This window comes from Dendropsophus ebraccatus, chromosome 8 (genome assembly GCF_027789765.1).
Source record: "Dendropsophus ebraccatus isolate aDenEbr1 chromosome 8, aDenEbr1.pat, whole genome shotgun sequence".
Taxonomy (NCBI): Eukaryota; Metazoa; Chordata; class Amphibia; order Anura; family Hylidae; genus Dendropsophus; species Dendropsophus ebraccatus.
In genome coordinates, this window is record NC_091461.1 from 1,724,105 (window position 1) to 1,745,334 (window position 21,230).

The window sequence follows — 21,230 nt, forward strand, 5'->3', positions numbered from 1 at the left end:
GGGGGAAGCTTACAGTATACAGTCATCTCAGTAATAACATGGTATACAGCCAGCTTCTCCCTGTGGTGGCTGTATCCAGGATAGGGGAAGCTTACAGTATACAGTCATCTCAGTAATAACATGGTATACAGACAGCTTCTCCCTGTAGTTGTTGTATCCAGGAGAGGGGAAGCTTACAGTATACAGTCATCTCAGTAATAACATGGTATACAGACAGCTTCTCCTTGTAGTTGTTGTATCCAGGAGAGGGGAAGCTTACAGTATACAGTGATCTCAGTAATAACATGGTATACAGACAGCTTCTCCCTGTGGTGGCTGTATCCAGGAGAGGGGAAGCTTACAGTATACAGTGATCTCAGTAATAACATGGTATACAGCCAGCTTCTCCCTGTGGTTGTTGTATCCAGGAGAGGGGAAGCTTACAGTATACAGTGGTCTCAGTAATAACATGGTATACAGACAGCTTCTCCCTGTAGTTGTTGTATCCAGGAGAGGGGAAGCTTACAGTATACAGTGATCTCAGTAATAACATGGTATACAGACAGCTTCTCCCTGTGGTGGCTGTATCCAGGATAGGGGAAGCTTACAGTATACAGTGGTCTCAGTAATAACATGGTATACAGCCAGCTTCTCCCTGTAGTTGTTGTATCCAGGAGAGGGGAAGCTTACAGTATACAGTGATCTCAGTAATAACATGGTATACAGCCAGCTTCCCCTTGTGGAGACAGCCGGCAGACAGAATGTTTTCATTGTCCATGCAGCAGAGGAGAGCTAATGAAATGAGCACGCAGTTGGGTCTTTGGTTCAGTCCAGCTCTTCATCCCTTATGGACTGGTGATCAAGTGGTTAAAAGCAGTTTCTCGGTCCAATTCACCAAATCAGATCCGTCAAGTGACTATGAAACCCGGAGAGGTCCGGTGGATGAGAACAGACACACGTCCAGCACAGAACTCCTCACATCTATTCATAGATGATCTCTAAGCACATGGATCCTTCTGGACAAGGATGCAGACACATGGAGGTCCCATCCATTCACCATGGGCTTCACGGTTCTGTAGGATGCATAAAGTGGGTTTCGGTACAAAGAGCGGAGTGAGATTCCACATTGTGCCATCTGCAATAGGAAAATAGAAATGAAAGCAGAGCTGGAAGGAGGATCTTAGTGGTATAACTAAGCTCATAGCACTTTAAACATCCATCCGAGCTTAATATTATGTAGGACTGATCTAGAAGGAGGAACTCGGAGTAATGTAAAAGGTGGGGGATAGGTCTAAAAGGAGGAGGACAGATCTATAAGGAGGGGCATGGAGTAATGAAGAAAGTGGGGGGCAGGTCTCAAAGGCGGAGCACAAAGTAATGGAGGAGGACAGATCTAGAAGAAGGAGCACAAAGTAATGTATAGGGTAGGTGCAGGTCTACAAGGAGTAGAAAGTAATGGAGGAGGAAAGAGCTAGAAGGAGGGGCACAGAGTAATGTAGAAGGAGAGGACAGGTCTAGGAGGAGATGCACAGAGTAATGTAGAAGGAGAGGATGGCTCTAGAAGGAGATGCACATAGTAATGTACAAGGAGAGGATGGGTCTAGGAGGAGATGCACATAGTAATGTACAAGGAGAGGATGGGTCTAGGAGGAGATGCACATAGTAATGTAGAAGGAGAGGATGGGTCTAGGAGGAGATGCACAGAGTAATGTAGGAGGAGAGGAGGGCTCTAGGAGGAGATGCACAGAGTAATGTAGGAGGAGAGGATGGGTCTAGGAGGAGATGCACATAGTAATGTAGAAGGAGAGGATGGGTCTAGGAGGAGATGCACAGAGTAATGTAGAAGGAGAGGAGGGGTCTAGGAGGAGATGCACAGAGTAATGTAGAAGGAGAGGATGGGTCTAGGAGGAGATGCACAGAGTAATGTAGGAGGAGAGGAGGGCTCTAGGAGGAGATGCACAGAGTAATGTAGGAGGAGAGGATGGGTCTAGGAGGAGATGCACATAGTAATGTAGAAGGAGAGGATGGGTCTAGGAGGAGATGCACAGAGTAATGTAGAAGGAGAGGAGGGGTCTAGGAGGAGATGCACAGAGTAATGTAGAAAAAGAGGATGGGTCTAGGAGGAGATGCACAGAGTAATGTAGAAGGAGAGGACGGGTCTAGAAGGAGATGCACATAGTAATGTAGAAGGAGAGGATGGGTCTAGGAGGAGATGCACATAGTAATGTAGAAGGAGAGGACGGGTCTAGGAGGAGATGCACAGAGTAATGTAGAAGGAGAGGATGGGTCTAGAAGGAGATGCACATAGTAATGTAGAAGGAGAGGACGGGTCTAGGAGGAGATGCACAGAGTAATATAGAAGGAGAGGATGGGTCTAGAAGGAGATGCACATAGTAATGTAGAAGAAGAGGACGGGTCTAGGAGGAGATGCACAGAGTAATGTAGAAGGAGAGGACAGGTCTAGAAGGAGGGGCACAGAGTAATGTAGAAGGAGAGGACGGGTCTAGGAGGAGATGCACATAGTAATGTAGGAGAGGATGGGTCTAGGAGGAGATGCACAGAGTAATGTAGAAGAAGAGGATGGGTCTAGGAGGAGATGCACAGAGTAATGTAGAAGGAGATGAGGGGTCTAGGAGGAGATGCTTATAGTAATGTAGAAGGAGAGGATGGGTCTAGGAGGAGATGCACAGAGTAATGTAGAAGGAGAGGATGGGTCTAGGAGGAGATGCACATAGTAATGTAGAAGGAGAGGACGGGTCTAGGAGGAGATGCACAGAGTAATGTAGAAGGAGAGGAGGGGTCTAGGAGGAGATGCACAGAGTAATGTAGAAGGAGAGGACGGGTCTAGGAGGAGATGCACATAGTAATGTAGAAGGAGAGGATGGGTCTAGAAGGAGATGCACATAGTAATGTAGAAGGAGAGGACGGGTCTAGGAGGAGATGCACAGAGTAATGTAGAAGGAGAGGAGGGGTCTAGGAGGAGATGCACATAGTAATGTAGAAGGAGAGGAGGGGTCTAGAAGGAGATGCACAGAGTAATGTAGAAGGAGAGGATGGGTCTAGAAGGAGATGCACATAGTAATGTAGAAGGAGAGGACGGGTCTAGGAGGAGATGCACAGAGTAATGTAGAAGGAGAGGATGGGTCTGGGAGGAGATGCACAGAGTAATGTAGAAGGAGAGGAGGGGTCTAGGAGGAGATGCACATAGTAATGTAGAAGGAGAGGATGGGTCTAGGAGGAGATGCACAGAGTAATGTAGAAGGAGAGGAGGGGTCTAGGAGGAGATGCACATAGTAATGTAGAAGGAGAGGACGGGTCTAGGAGGAGATGCACATAGTAATGTAGAAGGAGAGGAGGGGTCTAGGAGGAGATGCACAGAGTAATGTAGAAGGAGAGGATGGGTCTAGGAGGAGATGCACATAGTAATGTAGAAGGAGAGGATGGGTCTAGGAGGAGATGCACATAGTAATGTAGAAGGAGAGGATGGGTCTAGAAGGAGATGCACAGAGTAATGTAGAAGGAGAGGATGGGTCTAGAAGGAGATGCACATAGTAATGTAGAAGGAGAGGACGGGTCTAGGAGGAGATGCACAGAGTAATGTAGAAGGAGAGGATGGGTCTAGGAGGAGATGCACAGAGTAATGTAGAAGGAGAGGATGGGTCTAGAAGGAGATGCACAGAGTAATGTAGAAGGAGAGGATGGGTCTAGAAGGAGATGCACATAGTAATGTAGAAGGAGAGGACGGGTCTAGGAGGAGATGCACAGAGTAATGTAGAAGGAGAGGATGGGTCTGGGAGGAGATGCACAGAGTAATGTAGAAGGAGAGGAGGGGTCTAGGAGGAGATGCACATAGTAATGTAGAAGGAGAGGATGGGTCTAGGAGGAGATGCACAGAGTAATGTAGAAGGAGAGGAGGGGTCTAGGAGGAGATGCACATAGTAATGTAGAAGGAGAGGACGGGTCTAGGAGGAGATGCACATAGTAATGTAGAAGGAGAGGATGGGTCTAGGAGGAGATGCACATAGTAATGTAGAAGGAGAGGAGGGGTCTAGGAGGAGATGCACAGAGTAATGTAGAAGGAGAGGATGGGTCTGGGAGGAGATGCACAGAGTAATGTAGAAGGAGAGGATGGGTCTAGGAGGAGATGCACAGAGTAATGTAGAAGGAGAGGATGGGTCTAGGAGGAGATGCACATAGTAATGTAGAAGGAGAGGATGGGTCTGGGAGGAGATGCACAGAGTAATGTAGAAGGAGAGGATGGGTCTAGGAGGAGATGCACATAGTAATGTAGAAGGAGAGGACGGGTCTAGGAGGAGATGCACATAGTAATGTAGAAGGAGAGGACGGGTCTAGGAGGAGATGCACATAGTAATGTAGAAGGAGAGGATGGGTCTAGGAGGAGATGCACAGAGTAATGTAGAAGGAGAGGATGGGTCTAGGAGGAGATGCACATAGTAATGTAGGAGAGGATGGGTCTAGGAGGAGATGCACATAGTAATGTAGAAGGAGAGGATGGGTCTGGGAGGAGATGCACAGAGTAATGTAGAAGGAGAGGAGGGGTCTAGGAGGAGATGCACATAGTAATGTAGAAGGAGAGGATGGGTCTAGGAGGAGATGCACATAGTAATGTAGAAGGAGAGGATGGGTCTAGGAGGAGATGCACATAGTAATGTAGAAGGAGAGGATGGGTCTAGGAGGAGATGCACAGAGTAATGTAGAAGGAGAGGACGGGTCTAGGAGGAGATGCACATAGTAATGTAGAAGGAGAGGAGGGGTCTAGGAGGAGATGCACAGAGTAATGTAGGAGGGGATCAGAATAACATATACTTATGTTTATCACCTTTCTGGAGAATCCTTAACATGTATATTGACAGGTCCTGGGATGCGTGAGAATAACCATTCATCTCCGTCAACATCTCGAAAACCCTTGGCAAATGGGTTGCTGGCGATCTTCAGCTGTGTGATCTGGAGGGACATTGATGTATGAGTAGATGATGGACATAGATGACTAGAGATGAGTGTAATTCGAGCATGCTCGAGTCTGATTCTTTGGCATTTGAATACCAGTGGCTGAAGAAATTGGATGCAGCCCTAGGGCAGGCTGGAAAACATGGATACAACCATAGGCCATAGGCTGTATTCTTGTCTTCTTCAGTCACTGGCATTACATGCCGAATGATCATACTCCAGCATGTCTAATGATGACATTTTTTGTTCTGTCTTTTGCATGCATCAGTTATTATATCGATATGAGCCTAGATCCAGAGTTTTGTGTGACCTCATGGATTTTATTATAGGTGCCCTGGAGAATTATAAAGTATTGTACAGACCTATACAGGACCAGTCTTTAAGTACTGAGCGGTAATTGAGATCACGTCTGGTCACTTACTCTGTGATTCTGATACGCTGTCACAGCTGTAAACTGTGTCTCTGGAAAGATGAACGATACAAAGTTCTGTGCGGCGCGGGCCTCTCCGCCTTGATGGCGATCAGAGAGCAGGATATGGAGCCGCGGCTGGTATCGATGCATCGAGTTTAGTATTATCTATGGGTTAAAACATTGATTAATATGTTTCTTATTCATTTTATGAAGCGGAATGGACACAGATATTTGCTTTCCCTTCCTTTCATTTTTTCCATTTGCTTGTTCTTATACACAATATAGTTTTGCCAGCTTTACAGACAGCAGTTTGGCATTGAGTGCTGTTATGTTGTTTATTGACTAAAGATTATGGTCATTGCTGACCTTAATAATTCAGATGTAAAAAGATCTCTGTCAGGATGGAAGGGATGTGCCACAAGACATGGGGCAAAGTCCGGCTGTAAGTCTAGAGGGAATGGTGTGCATCAAAAGAGAACCATGTACCCATTGCTATAAATGGGAATCCACATCGCCATCTACATGTGCAGGACGTATGTACAGAAAAAGGCAGATAATAGCCCTATTAAGTGAGGCTAGATCCAGAAATAGCAAAGCCTGTGACGTACAGAAGAATAATCTGCATCAGAAGGAGAATGTGTTGTGTACAGGGTCTAACTGGAAATCCCTGGGCGCCATTTTTTGCCCTTTCTGGAGTCTGTGGTCCATTGAGGCTCAGAGGCCTGGGTGCAGCCATAACCTCTGCACTCCATATAGTTACACCATGAAAACACCTATGCTGATTGTCGGAGCCATCGGTTCTTGACATCTTAACCATTATATGGTTATGGGTAGGATGTAAATAATGACTAGAGACAAGTATACAATGTGCTGTATATGTGTATGAGTAGTTGGAGACCTATGTTCCTCACATGTCCTCTCATATCCTGTGCATTGTTGGTGAGCTTAAGTCGGTCAAAAGAGACAGTCTGTCTCATCCAGTGAGATCCTCGTGCCGGCGAGTCGGGGTGGAAATGAAGACGGCCTGGAGGAGCTGGATCTGCAGTGCCTGAAACCAGCCAGGAGGAGGAATGGAAAGCGTACCTGTGGGTGAAAGTTACACCAAAATGTTATAAAAAAGAATAGGGATGAGCGAGTATGTTCGTACAAACATGATGCTAATTGTTCGTGATTGCCGATCACAAACAATTTGATGATCGGAATGATTATAACCATCATTTTTGAACCTGCAAACGTTTATCTCGCAATGTACGTAACTGCCCAATTTAAGCTTTGCACCTGATAATCTGTTTGCATGTGCGTAACTCTAGACTGAAACGTATGCAACAGTGTAATTTACACTTTGCATCTGATAATCTGTATGCATGTGCGTAGACCAATATGTACTCTTCTGTGTATGAACACAAATTTATCACAATAATATTTTTTTACATTCATGTTGGGGGTCCGAACTGAACATCAGGATGTTCTCTCAACACTAAAAGAGATGATAGATATCCATAGAGAAGAGATGTCTATACAGAAGAGATGATGGATGTCCATGAAGAAGAGACGATAGATGTCTATACAGAAGAGATGGTAGACGTCCATGAAGAAGAGACGATAGATGTCTATACAGAAGAGATTATGGATGTCTATACAGAAGAGATTATGGATGTCTATACTGAAGAGATGGTAGATTCTAGATGTCCATACAGAAGAGATGATAGATGTACTTGTAAAAGAGATGATAGATGTCCATAGAGAAGAGATGATGGATGTCCGTGAAGAAGAGACTATAGATGTCTATACAGAAGAGATGGTAGATGTCCATGAAGAGGAGATGATAGATGTCTATACAGAAGAGATGGTAGATGTCTATACTGAAGAGATGGTAGATTATAGATGTCCATACAGAAGAGATGATAGATGTCTATACAAAAGAGATAATGGATGTACATGAAGAAGAGATGATAGATTATAGATGTCCATACAGAAGACATGATAAATGTACTTGTAGAAGAGATGGTAGACATCTATACTAGGGATGGTCCGAACCGAGTTCTCGGAAATGATTCCCGCTGTCTGCCCGCTCCGTAGAGAGGGTGGATACAGCGGGAGGACCGCCTGGAAAGCCATAGCCATAGGCTGTATCCCAGTTTTCCAGGCGGTGCTCCCGCTGTATTTACCCGCTGCACGGAGCGGGCAGACAGCGGGAATCTGATGCCGAGCGTTCGGGTTCATACGAACCCGAACCTCGGCAGTTTTGGACCATCCCTAATCTATACAAAAGAAATGATAGATGTCTATACAGAAGAGATTATAGATGTCCATGAAGAAGAGATGATCGATGTATATGATGAACAGATGATAGATGTCCATACAGAAGAGATGATAGATGTACTTGAAGAAGAGATGATCGATGTATATGAAGAAGAGATGAAAGATGTCTATACAGAAGAGATGATAGATGTCCATACAGAAGAGATGGTAGATGTCCATGAAGAAGAGATGATAGATGTACTTGAAGAAGAGATGATAGAAATCTATACAGAAGAGATGGTAGATGTCCATGAAGAAGAGATGATAGATGTCCATACAGAAGAGATGGTAGATGTCCATGAAGAAGAGATGATAGAAATCCATACAGAAGAGATGATGGATGTACGTAAAGAAGAAATGATAGATGTCCATACAGAAGAGATGATAGATGTACGTGAAGAAGAGATGATAGATGTCTATACAGAAGAGATGGTAGATGTCCATACAGAAGAGATGATGGATGTACATGAAGAAGAAATGATAGATGTCCATACAAAAGAGATGGTAGATGTCTATACTGAAGAGATGATAGATGTACGTGAAGAAGAGATGATGTACGTGAAGAAGAAATGATAGATGTCTATACAGAAGAGATGGTAGATGGCTATACAGAAGAGATGATTGATAGAGGTCCATACAGAAGAGATGATAGATGTCTATACAGAAGAGATGGTAGATGGCTATACAGAAGAGATGGTAGATGGCTATACAGAAGAGATGATTGATAGAGGTCCATACAGAAGAGATGATAGATGTCTATACAGAAGAGATGGTAGATGGCTATACAGAAGAGATGATTGATAGATGTCCATACAGAAGAGACGATAGATGGCCATGTAGAAGATCCGATAGATGTCCGTGAAGAAGAGCTGATAGATGTCCATACAAAAAGATTATAGTGTATAGGCACAATGTTCAGTCATATCTTCTAAGCTCTCAATCAGAATACAATCCATATATATATATATATATATATATATGGATCAGTTGTCTTCTACATACTACTGACCTGTATCTTTTGTCGCCTACTGGTAAGAAGTCTAGAAGAAGGGAATACTCCGCAGTGGGGTCCATTCCCCAAATACGAACTTGGAAGAGTGGAAACATTCTTCTACATAAACAATAACATCATAGAACCAGAGAGAAAATATTAATATTCCTATTCCATCAATAACTTTATGTTCCAGATTTATCAGTCTGTCAGAGGCAAATATTGGAGTGCCTACAGCAACCAATCACAGCTCTGCTTTTTTTTTCAACAGGGTAAACATATGGCTTGGAAGTCTAATAACTTGCATGACGTGAATATATCCACCACAGTAACAGAATTACATAACCAGACAGAATGCCACTTGCAGGCTCTGTGGGCCAAAGACAGTGTGTTCGAACCACGAACACAGTTATAAGAACTTAAACATGCCCCTTTACCTCCTTACCCCCCCCCCCCCCCCCTTCTCTCTCCTCTGTCTATTCCTCTGCTCTCTTTATCTACTTTTCTCTGTTTCCTTCTTCTCACCTCCTTCCCGAGGTTTCCTATATTTTCTGGTTTAAGTTGGTTCGCTGCATTTTCATCTATGCCGGGTGATGTTTTCTAGGCACGGTGTGATCCATGGTTGCCCATTTCTAGACCGGCCTGGGTGGGTCTTCTAGATTATATTCTTCTCAGTTGCTAGGAACATACTAGGGTTCTTATACGTCTGTTGTCAGTAAGACCTATATTATTCCACTTGCCTCCCAGACGCAATGTATACTGATGCCGTGCACTCTCACCGGCACCTTTCGTATATCATCTCTCCCCAGTAGCGGACTATTGGTTATTGTGTGACAAAATTCTTTTGGTCCTGCATTTGTCTCTGATGGACCTTTCTTTGTATGTTATCTGGATGTACTTTGCTTTTCTCTTAAAATGCTAATAAAATCTGATTATACATAAAAACTTAAACATGTTCTGTAACGAAGATGGAATAAGGGGGGAGTTAGGGGAGGTAAGGGGGATCATGAGGCGGGTAAGGGGGATCATAAAGGGAGGTAAGGGGGATCATGAGGGGTGTAAGGGGGATCATGAAGGGAGATGAGGGGGGTAAGGGGGATCATGAAGGGAGGTAAGGGGGGATCATGAGGGGGGTAAGGGGGATCATGAAGGGAGGTAAGGGGGGGATCATGAGGGGGGTAAGGGGGATCATGAAGGAAGGTAAGAGGAATCATGAAGGGAGGTAAGAGGGATCATGAGGGGGTAAGGGGGGATCATGAAGGGAGGTAAGGGGGGATCATAAAGGGAGGTAAGGGGGGATCATGAGGGGTGTAAGGGGGATCATGAAGGGAGATGAGGGGGGTAAGGGGGATCATGAAGGGAGGTAAGGGGATCATGAGGGGGGTAAGGGGGGTCATGAAGGGAGGTAAGGGGGGATCATGAGGGGGGTAAGGGGGATCATGAAGGGAGGTAAGAGGGGATCATAAGGGGGGTCATGAAGGGAGGTAAGGGGGGATCATGAGGGGGGTAAGGGGGATCATGAAGGGAGGTAAGGGGGGATCATGAGGGGGGTAAGGGGGATCATGAAGAGAGGTAAGGGGGGATCATGAGGGGGGTAAGGGGGATCATGAAGGGAGGTAAGGGGGGGATCATGAGGGGGGTAAGGGGGGTCATGAAGGGAGGTAAGGGGGGATCATGAGGGGGGTAAGGGGGGTCATGAAGGGAGGTAAGGGGGGATCATGAGGGGGGTAAGGGGGATCATGAAGGGAGGTAAGGGGGGATCATGAGGGGGGTCATGAAGGGAGGTAAGGGGGGATCATGAGGGGGGTAAGGGGGATCATGAAGGGAGGTAAGAGGGGATCATGAGGGGGGTAAGGGGGGTCATGAAGGGAGGTAAGGGGGGATCATGAGGGGGGTAAGGGGGATCATGAAGAGAGGTAAGGGGGGATCATGAGGGGGGTAAGGGGGATCATGAAGGGAGGTAAGAGGAATCATGAAGGGAGGTAAGAGGGATCATGAGGGGGTAAGGGGGGATCATGAAGGGTAAGGAGGATCATGAGGATGGGCTAATCAACAGCTCTGCTTTCATTTAATCAGATTGTTAAGGTATAAATGCTGAGCTCTGATTGGCTGCTGTGGTCAGATGAGACCAGTTTTGTCCTGGGCTGATAAATCTGATCCTGTCTTCATACAGATATTCATATAAAAAAACAGGGGGGGGGGTGCTTCTGCTTTGGTATTTAGATACAGAACTAGGACTGTAAAGTGATTGCACGTGGTGAAGGAACATGTAGCTATGACTAGATACAGCCTTATCAGACACCTGGTAACAGACTTCTTACCTTCCCGCTTTGGTCACAATCATCTCTGTTCCGAGACTGTTAAACGTTTCCCAGAGGGTGGCCGTCTCCAGGCTGACCATGATGCCACGCAGGGCAGGGTTCTTCCCAGTAACGTCGGTCTGAGGAAGGCGAGGAACATCTAAAATGCTTGGCGTCCAAGGAGCAATGTCAGGAGATCCAAAACAGGCGGAAGGAACAGTGTGCGCATCTGAAATACAGCGGTCGTGTGAAAGGAACTGAGGGGGACATTTACTAAGGCGTCTAATGTGGGTCGGTGTTTATTCTGTTCCAATATATTGTGTGTGATTTATGGAAAAGTCGCACTGTCATAGTAACTGTGTCTAAGTAAAAAGCCGCAAAAATAGATCGCAGACAAATTCACCTGGTACTGACCAGACTTTTTTTAAAAGTCGCAAATGATAAATTGGGTGCAAATCACAGATTTTGTGAAGTTTTGTGGTGAATACTCAGAACGGGCAGATTAAAAAAAAGTTGGATCTAAAAAATATTTGCACGTCAAATACTGGTTCATAATTAGAACTTCAATTTAATTATTTACCTAAAAATAGGCGCAAAACCCGTTATAAACTTCCCCCTAAGTTTAATGTAGGAAACTGCTGTCCTCTTGTCTCTTTATTGCCGTAACCAAGTTACAGACACAATTCACACCTTGTCCCTGGATGTAGGATGCTAATAGTTTGGGCCATAGATTGGCTGTTAGATGTACGTTTGTGGCTGTTCTGGTCGGCTAAGACCATAATGACCATCCAGCAAGTAAAGTACTTCACGTATCAATGACCTGAACCACAGATTCCAGTAAGGTGTCACCGCAAACACTGACCTGTTCATTGTCACCCATTAGCCCATTCCCAATTTAGAACTCCTCTTGAATCTAAGCATCAGACAGGGTATACGTGAACTCATGCTGTGTATGATTATTCATATTTTTATTGCACCTTTACCGAAGCTAATGGTGGGGCCTATCTGTTAATATTGTAATAGTAAATGATTGTGGCATTGAAGGAATCTGCCTTTCCCCCATTTTCAGGGTGGCTAGAGCTGCTGTCAGTCTGTGCTCGGGAGACCACCACCACATGCATGTACGTTGCATCGGGTTAACACCCAGCTGTCACATTTACCAGGAGGTGCGGGAAGAGGCTCCTTCTGTAGATATTGGTTTTCGGTCTTCTATTGGGTTTCCCAGACCCTTAGCATGCACTGATAGGCTATGTTCCCACAATATTTTTTCCTCTCTGTTTTTGAAAAGAAAAAATTATGTCCGTCATTAAGCTTTTTTTTGCCGCCGGTCAGTGCAGTCACGGCCGCTGGTCCATTGATCTAGGTCAGGTGGACTGATCGCCCTTTGTCTTTAAAAAGTCCATTCAACTGAATTGTATAAACGGTATAAGGACGGTCAAAAAAGAAAAACTGTGTGACCAACTAAAAAATAACGTCCGGTGTTTGCAAACACGCCTGAAAACACTTGTCGTGGTCATTATTCTGACGTATTGAATGTGTTCAGATACGATTCAGCACATTGAAGGCATCAACGTCCATCAGTGGCAAACTCTGTATAGCAACTCTGGTCCCCATCCGAGGAGCGTTCACCTTACCAGAACCCAATCAATATGGTTATAGAGCCACATGATGAATCACTTATTGTTGTTGGCTGCTCATCCACTTTGTTCCGGGGGGGGGGGGGGGGGAGAAGAGGTGCTGCCCACAAGCAATGATCTGTAGGGCCGCTCACCTGATGATCGCTGGGTCAGGGGGGCTCTCCTGTATTGTACCCATTATCCTTCTCTATTACACCTTCTATCTCCTCCCGTACACTTTCCTTACATATTTGGCTCCATGTTGGCTTCAGATACTACACTCCGTGTCCTCACTCCCCCCTCACCTACTCAGGGCAGACCCCCATCTTTTTTTTCCTGGTGCCCACTAACGTTGGTGGAGTGTGCATCCCCGGCTGAAGAACCAAGATACAGAGGTGTGATTTTAGTTCCAAGTCTGATTACATACAACAGAGTAGTCAGGGGGGTCATAGCCCCCAGCAGACATGTTGTATGTAAGAAACATTTGACCTTAATACAATTTTGATCTTTGTTCTTCTCCCACTATTGGAGACATTGCCCCCTGATCCGGTCCTGTTCACGAGTCTCTATTACTTGGCTCGGCCTGCAGGGCAGCATCTCTCCACCAAGATCCCTCCGTCTCCACACACGTCTGCCTGATGGCCTCTCTGTCTTTTCCTTTCTCCTTACATTTTGATTTTCTGTTTGGCAGCTAAGAAAGTGACAGGACGCTAAATTGATGACTTTACTCACCAGGAATCCCCTCAGTACAATAGACATAGAGACAATCTGCAACGGGGGTCTGAGCGGGCACCAGTGTTGTGTTAGTATAATAAAGGCAGCTAGAAAGTGTCTTTGGTGGAGACATTGGCCGGAGCAGCTTACATGGCCTCTCAGGGTTTAAGAAACATATTTATGGGGGATACAGATTTGGGGGGAATAGTCTTTACGCTTGGTGGACATTCCAAGTACAGTAAATATTTTAGGGAACCAACATACTCTGAATGTCCTCAACGCCAGCATCATATGCTCCTCAGAGGTTTACTTCTTCAGCATCAAATCTGAAGGCACCACCACCCACCGGGCCATTTCTGAGCAGTTCAGCCATGGGACACATAGATGGCACACTCCTATCTTGGTGATAAACCGCATAGGCAATATCTAATGCTTAGTATACCCCATAAATACATAAAGCTTTATTATAGAGACAGGTTCTAGGATAAGGTGGACATAAAGAGGTAACAAGTCCCTCCCGGTCATTCTTGCACTACTCTTTGGAGATATACCACATATGTGATAACCAGTGTTAGGTCCACGACTACACAAAGCTTCATCATGGAGACAGTTCCTAGGATAAACCATGATTTGATTCCCCTATATCATGGACTACACATATGTAACACCCATGGTAGATACTCAACTACACAAGTTTCATCATAAAGACAAGCAATTCTAGTATAAAGCATCAAGTATCTCATTCTCTACAGTACTTGGACTATATGGTGGTATACCATGTCTGGTACAGAGAATAGAACCTACATCATCTTATTCCCTATAGTTTTAGGAGTACACTGATGGTATAGCACATAGAATAATCTATGTAGGATTCATGACTATTTGAAGCCTTACGATAAAGCCGAGGTCTAGACACACCACAAGAATGGAATATACAGTCCATGTTCTAGAACTCTTGGAAACTGTATGTTAGTGTACCACAACTTCTCGGTGAAGATTCATCATGGAGAAAACATGTTCTAGGTTAAACCATGAATTCAGAATATACGTTTTAATTGAACTAGTTGCAGGGATGACCCTCATACGAGGCTCCATCATGGAGAATGGAGTGTAGACTTACTCTATAATCCACTGCGTTTGTATGGAGGTGTAGAGATACTTAGATCTGTGACTACGTGAAGCTCCACTGTGGAGACAAATCAATCCAAGTAAACTGGGAATAGCGTCTAGTCACTTCACTGTGTATAACCCCCTGGAGCTTGTATGGAGGGATAAAGATCCATGACTACAGAATGCTCCATCATGGAGACAACACGCCCTAGAATAAGTTATGATAGAAGAATCCTTACCTGGCGAGTGTGGATGGTGCATGATTACTCTGGTGTCTCTTCACCTGTGGTCTCTGTGACCTGGTGGCGTCCGCACACTCTCATTCACTTCTTATATTATTCTGGTCACCTCAGTCTCGGTCCTCTTAGTCTTCAGGACCTCCCCCCTTCCTGTCACTTTATGAGCGTCCTGCTGTGACTCCACTTGAGGACCAGGAGGCTTCTCTGAATATCAAAAATGTTCTTCAGTGTGAAGTTCTGGACCCAATCAATGACTTGTAATGAGATTATTGTCTCAGTGTCAACACCTGCCCATATGTAAGACATCCGATCGCGGCCGGTCCCCAGGAGTCCATGGAGCAGCACACGTCAGGCAGGTGCGCTCTCATTCTGCCCCTAGCAGTCTCTCATCCGTCTTGAGTCTGTCACTAGCAGTCACACTATGTAATAAATTCCATTAATCTCTCTGTGACAACTCATGATTTATGAGGCTGCATCTACATCAAGAAAAGAGAGAGTGAGGAGGAGCGCCTCATACGGCCTCTCGTACAACTTCTATACGGTCTGTCATACAGCTTCTATACGGTCTGTCATACAGCTTCTATACGGCCTCTCATACAGCTTCTATACGGCCTCTCATACAGCTTCTATACGGCCTCTCGTACATCTCCTATACGGCCTCTCATACAGCTTCTATACGGCCTCCCATACAGCTTCTATACGGCCTCTCATACAGCTTCTATACGGGCTCTCATACAGCTTGTATACAGCCTCTCATACAGCTTCTATACGGGCTCTCATACAGCTTCTATACGGCCTCTCATACAGCTTCTATACGGGCTCTCATAAAGCTTCTATACGGCCTCTCATACAGCTTCTATACGGCCTCTCATACATCTCCTATACGGCCTCCCATACAGCTTCTATACGGTCTGTCATACAGCTTCTATACGGCCTCTCATACATCTCCTATACGGCCTCTCATACAGCTTCTATATGGCCTCTCATACAGCTTCTAAATGGCGTCTCAAACAGCTTGTATACAGTGTCTCTTACATCTTCTATACGGCGTCTCATACATCTTCTATACGGCCTCTCATACATCTCCTATACGGCCTCTCATACAGCTTCTATACGGCCTCTCATACATCTTCTATACGGCCTCTCATACATCTCTTATATGGCCTCTCATACATCTCCTATACGGCCTCTCATACAGCTTCTATATGGCCTCTCATACAGCTTCTATACGGCCTCTCATACATCTCCTATACGGCCTCTCATACAGCTTCTATATACTGTCTCATACAGCTTCTATACGGCCTCTCATCCAGCTTCTATTCGGCCTCTCATACAGCTTCTTTACGGTCTCTCATACAGCTTCTATACGGTCTGTCATACAGCTTCTATACGGTCTGTCATACATCTTCTATACGGTCTGTCATACATCTTCTATACGGTCTGTCATACAGCTTCTATACGGTCTGTCATACAGCTTCTATACGGTCTGTCATACAGCTTCTATACGGCGTCTCATACATCTTCTATACGGTCTGTCATACAGCTTCTATACGGGCTCTCATAAAGCTTCTATACGGGCTCTCATACAGCTTCTAAATGGCGTCTCAAACAGCTTGTATACAGTGTCTCTTACATCTTCTATACGGCGTCTCATACATCTTCTATACGGCCTCTCATACATCTCCTATACGGCCTCTCATACATCTCCTATACGGCCTCTCATACATCTTCTATACGGCCTCTCATACATCTTCTATACGGCCTCTCATACATCTCTTATATGGCCTCTCATACATCTCCTATACGGCCTCTCATACATCTCCTATACGGCCTCTCATACAGCTTCTATACGGCCTCTCATACATCTTCTATACGGCCTCTCATACATCTCTTATATGGCCTCTCATACATCTCCTATACGGCCTCTCATACAGCTTCTATATGGCCTCTCATACAGCTTCTATACGGCCTCTCATACATCTCCTATACGGCCTCTCATACAGCTTCTATATGGCCTCTCATACAGCTTCTATACGGCGTCTCATACAACTTCTAAATGGCGTCTTATACATATCCTATACGGCCTCTCATACAGCTTCTATATACTGTCTCATACAGCTTCTATACGGCCTCTCATCCAGCTTCTATTCGGCCTCTCATACAGCTTCTTTACGGTCTCTCATACAGCTTCTATACGGTCTGTCATACATCTTCTATACGGTCTGTCATACATCTTCTATACGGTCTGTCATACAGCTTCTATACGGTCTGTCATACAGCTTCTATACAACATCTCATACAGCTTCTATATGGCGTCTCATACAACTTCTATACAAAATCTCATACAGCTTCTATATACTGTCTGATACAACTATACGATGTCTCATACAACGTCTATAGGGCGTCTCATACAGCTTCTATACGGTCTCTCATACAGCTTCTATACAACATATCATACAGCTTCTATACGGCCTCTTATACAGCTTCTATACAACATCTCATACATCTTCTATACGGCTACTCATACAGCTTCTATATACTGTCTCATACAACTTCTATACGATGTCTCATACAACGTCTATATGGCAACTCATACAGCTTCTATACAGCGTATCATACAACTTCTATACATCTCATACAGCTTCTATATAGCGTTTCATACAACTTCTGTACGGCGTCTCATACAGCTTCTATACGGCATCTCATACAGCTTCTATACATCTCATTCAGCTTCTATATACTGTTTCATACAGCTTCTGTACGGCGTCTCATACAGCTTCTATACGGCCTCTCATACAGCTTCTATACGGCATCTCATACAGCTTCTATACGGCGTCTCACACAGCTTGTATACGGCGTCTCTTACAGCTTCTATACAACATCTCATACATCTTCTATACGGCCTCTCATACAACTATTCGATGTCTCATACAGCTTCTATACGGCGTCTCACACAGCTTGTATACGGCGTCTCTTACAGCTTCTATACAACATCTCATACAACTTCTATACGGTCTTATACAGCTTCTATACGGCGTCTCATACAGCTTCTATATACTGTCTCATACAACTTCTATACGGCATCTCATACAATTTCTATATACTGTCTCATACAACTTCTATACAATGTCTCATACAATGTCTATATGGCAACTCATACAGCTTCTATACAACATCTCATACAACTTCTAAACGGTCTCTCATACAGCTTCTATACGGTCTGTCATACAGCTTCTATACGGCGTCTCATACATCTTCTATACGGCCTCTCATACAGCTTCTATACGGTCTGTCATACAGCTTCTATACGGTCTGTCATACAGCTTCTATACGGCCTCTCATACAGCTTCTATACGGTCTGTCATACAGCTTCTATACGGCCTCTCATACAGCTTCTATACGGCCTCTCATACAGCTTCTATACGGTCTGTCATACAGCTTCTATACGGCGTCTCATACATCTTCTATACGGTCTGTCATACAGCTTCTATACGGTCTGTCATACAGCTTCTATACGGCCTCTCATACATCTTCTATATGGCCTCATACATCTTCTATACGGTCTGTCATACAGCTTCTATACGGCCTCTCATACAGCTTCTATACGGCCTCTCATACAGCTTCTATACGGTCTGTCATACAGCTTCTATACGGCGTCTCATACATCTTCTATACGGTCTGTCATACAGCTTCTATACGGTCTGTCATACAGCTTCTATGCGGCCTCTCATACAGCTTCTATACGGCGTCTCATACAGCTTCTATACAGTCTGTCATACAGCTTCTATACGGCCTCTCATACAGCTTCTATACGGCCTCTCATACAGCTTCTATACGGCCTCTCATACAGCTTCTATACTGCGTCTCATACAGCTTCTATACGGCGTCTCATACATCTTCTATACGGTCTGTCATACAGCTTCTATACGGCCTCTCATACAGCTTCTATACGGCCTCTCATACAGCTTCTATACGGCCTCCCATACAGCTTCTATACGGCCTCTCATACAGCTTCTATACGGCCTCTCATACAGCTTCTATACGGCGTCTCATACATCTTCTATACGGTCTGTCATACAGCTTCTATACGGTCTGTCATACAGCTTCTATACGGTCTGTCATACATCTTCTATACGGTCTGTCATACAGCTTCTATACGGCGTCTCATACATCTTCTATACGGTCTGTCATACAGCTTCTATACGGCGTCTCATACAGCTTCTTTCCTTTTCGTCATTCGGCAGCACAGAATGGGTTAATAGCTCCTCCTACTTCATCTCCTAGGATCGCCCACCTAAAAAAAAACCTAAACATTTGATTAGCCAATAGCAAGGGAAACCTCCCTATATCTCATCACTGCCATCCAACAGACACTGTGTTTTTTTCTATCCTCCTTTTCTCGGTGAAGCTTGGACAGGTTCCTAGCTTCTATGTTGCCCACCTATATGTTAGTAATTTTTCTTTTTTCAGGATGATCATGCTAGCACGATCACAGCGCACTAAATATATTGCCTGGCGGTGATATTATAGGGGAAAAGGTCCCATTAGTGCTGTTAGGACAAGATAACCTTTTCCCTTGGTGACCTGTGACCTGTGGGGGACCCGGGTTATATTGTCGACCGCAACCCGATTTCGGCAGAGGTCAAGTGGGGGTCCCTGACCATACTGCTGTTCTGAATTAGGGTGTCCAGGTATGTGAAAACTTGTTACCGTGACGTGTTTTGCCGGTTTCCTTGCTGTTGCAGCAGGGTTCCTCATGTTACTGATGCAGACGGCCATCTTCTTCCGGTTGCGTTCCACACGCCGGAAGTGCGTTCCAAATCGCGGCCATCTTCCGGTGGAGGCCGTGGACCGGAACTGCGTCATCCGCCGCGTACGCACGCTCTGTTTCTGGCACAGAAGCCATTTTAGCGTGCGGAATAAAGGCCTGCACTTCCTGTGCTGGGCAGCCGGATTCCCTGTAATCTAAGGCATTGGTTTTCCTCCTGGTGTCTCTTCCAAGGCTGTGCGATGGTTTCCACACGTCTGGGCATTCCTAAGAGCTCTGCTCCGTACTGCCTATTCTATATTTATACATTATGGCTATTTGCATTATTAGTAATGTCATGTTGTATGCATCTTTACAGATGTCAAGCCATTCAGCTTCGTACAAGAGGAAGAGGACGTCTAGGCATCGCACATGTCCCTTATGTGAACAGCCAATCCCTGATGATCTTACTGGTTCTATATGTGAGCCCTGCATAGAGAGAGAGATTGCAAAAAAGAGGAGAAAGAGAAGCAACTTGTGTGTAAAATGTTTTCAAGAACTACCTGCGGATGCTGACAGCAATCTGTGTCCTGAATGTGCTCATCCTCCACCATCACGTGAGCAATCCAGCTTTATGGATGAGGCAAGGAATTTTTTCTCCTGGTTTAAAAAACATACCAAGGAGGCTTCACGAGATAAGAAGCATAGGAGAAAGCGCAGACCTGAGGCTGATGTGACCTCTGACTCTGATTCCTCTTTTTCTTCTTCTGATTCCTCTGAGTCTGATGAACCAATATCAGAAGATTATTACATCTTCAAAAAAGAAAACGCTGATAAACTTATCGAAGCGGTAAAAGACATTATGGAGGTGAAGAAAGATAAGAATTCATCTCAGAATAAGAGGGATTTATATTATTTCCCAAAGAAAAAATCCAGAGTCCTTCCAGGACATCAAGTCTTTGTAACTAGTCTAGTGACGGCAGGCGAGGCGTGGCAGGAGCAGTAGGCAGGAGATAGTGCAGGCAGAGGACTGTAGACGTGCTCGTAGGTGGCGGACAGGTCTCAGGAACAATGGGAAGGCAGCGGGCAAGGACTAGGGACAAGGACTGAAGACAGGAACAAGGAACAAGGACTAAGGTCAGGAACAACAGGGAGCTGGGCCAAACGCTATGAGAAGCATGTAGAGGCTCCAACACCTGTAGTGGGGCAGGGCTGGAATTTATAGGGAGTGATTGTGTGCATACACCAATTAGGGGCGGACTGGCCCTTTAAATTCGAGACAGCCGGCGCGCGCGCGCCCTAGGAGGCGGGGACGCGCGCGGCAGCTGGCACAGTGAGAAACAGGAGCGGAGGAGAGGTGAGGCGCCCCCAGGGGCCGAACTAGCAGCAGCGCCGGGTCCCTGCACAAGGAGCCCGGCGGCTGCATGGGGCAGGGGGAGGTCGCGGCGGCAGCCCGGAACACGGGACGCCGCCGCGGCCGTGACATTACCCCCCCCTTTGGCCTCCCCTCTTTCTTGCCTGCAGATAGAGGCAAATCAGTGATGGAGTCCATCCCTATGTGGTGCCAGGGAAGGTCTGGAACTGGCAAAGGTTGTAATAGGCCGGCAGGCCTTAGTCGGGAGGACTTGTTTTTGGCACAGATGGTACAGGAAGCCACAAAGTCCTTGACATCTTGGAATAGACTGGACCACCAGTAGTGGCGGGAGATCCGTTGCCCGCTCTTTTGGACTCCAGGGTGCCCGGCCTCCAATGAGGAATGTCCCCACTTCAAAATCCTTCTTCGAAGCGCAGGGTGAACATGGGTCTTTCCGGGGGGTATTCTCTGAAGAGTAGAGGTGGCGACTGGCACTAGG

General features: G+C 45.5%; 1 protein-coding gene across 1 annotated transcript; it reads right to left on the minus strand.

Annotated features, from left to right (window-relative positions):
• Window positions 1-1,044: 1,044 nt before the first annotated feature.
• LOC138799025 (T-box transcription factor TBX1-like) lies at window positions 1,045-19,496 on the minus strand. Its single transcript, XM_069979734.1, has 8 exons — window positions 19,341-19,496; window positions 13,141-13,258; window positions 10,973-11,180; window positions 8,670-8,771; window positions 6,271-6,442; window positions 5,369-5,524; window positions 4,820-4,944; window positions 1,045-1,114 (listed from the first exon to the last, which is right to left on the minus strand). Exons 1-8 carry the CDS (start codon window positions 19,494-19,496, stop codon window positions 1,045-1,047), a joined length of 1,107 nt encoding a protein of 368 aa, XP_069835835.1.
• Window positions 19,497-21,230: the final 1,734 nt, after the last annotated feature.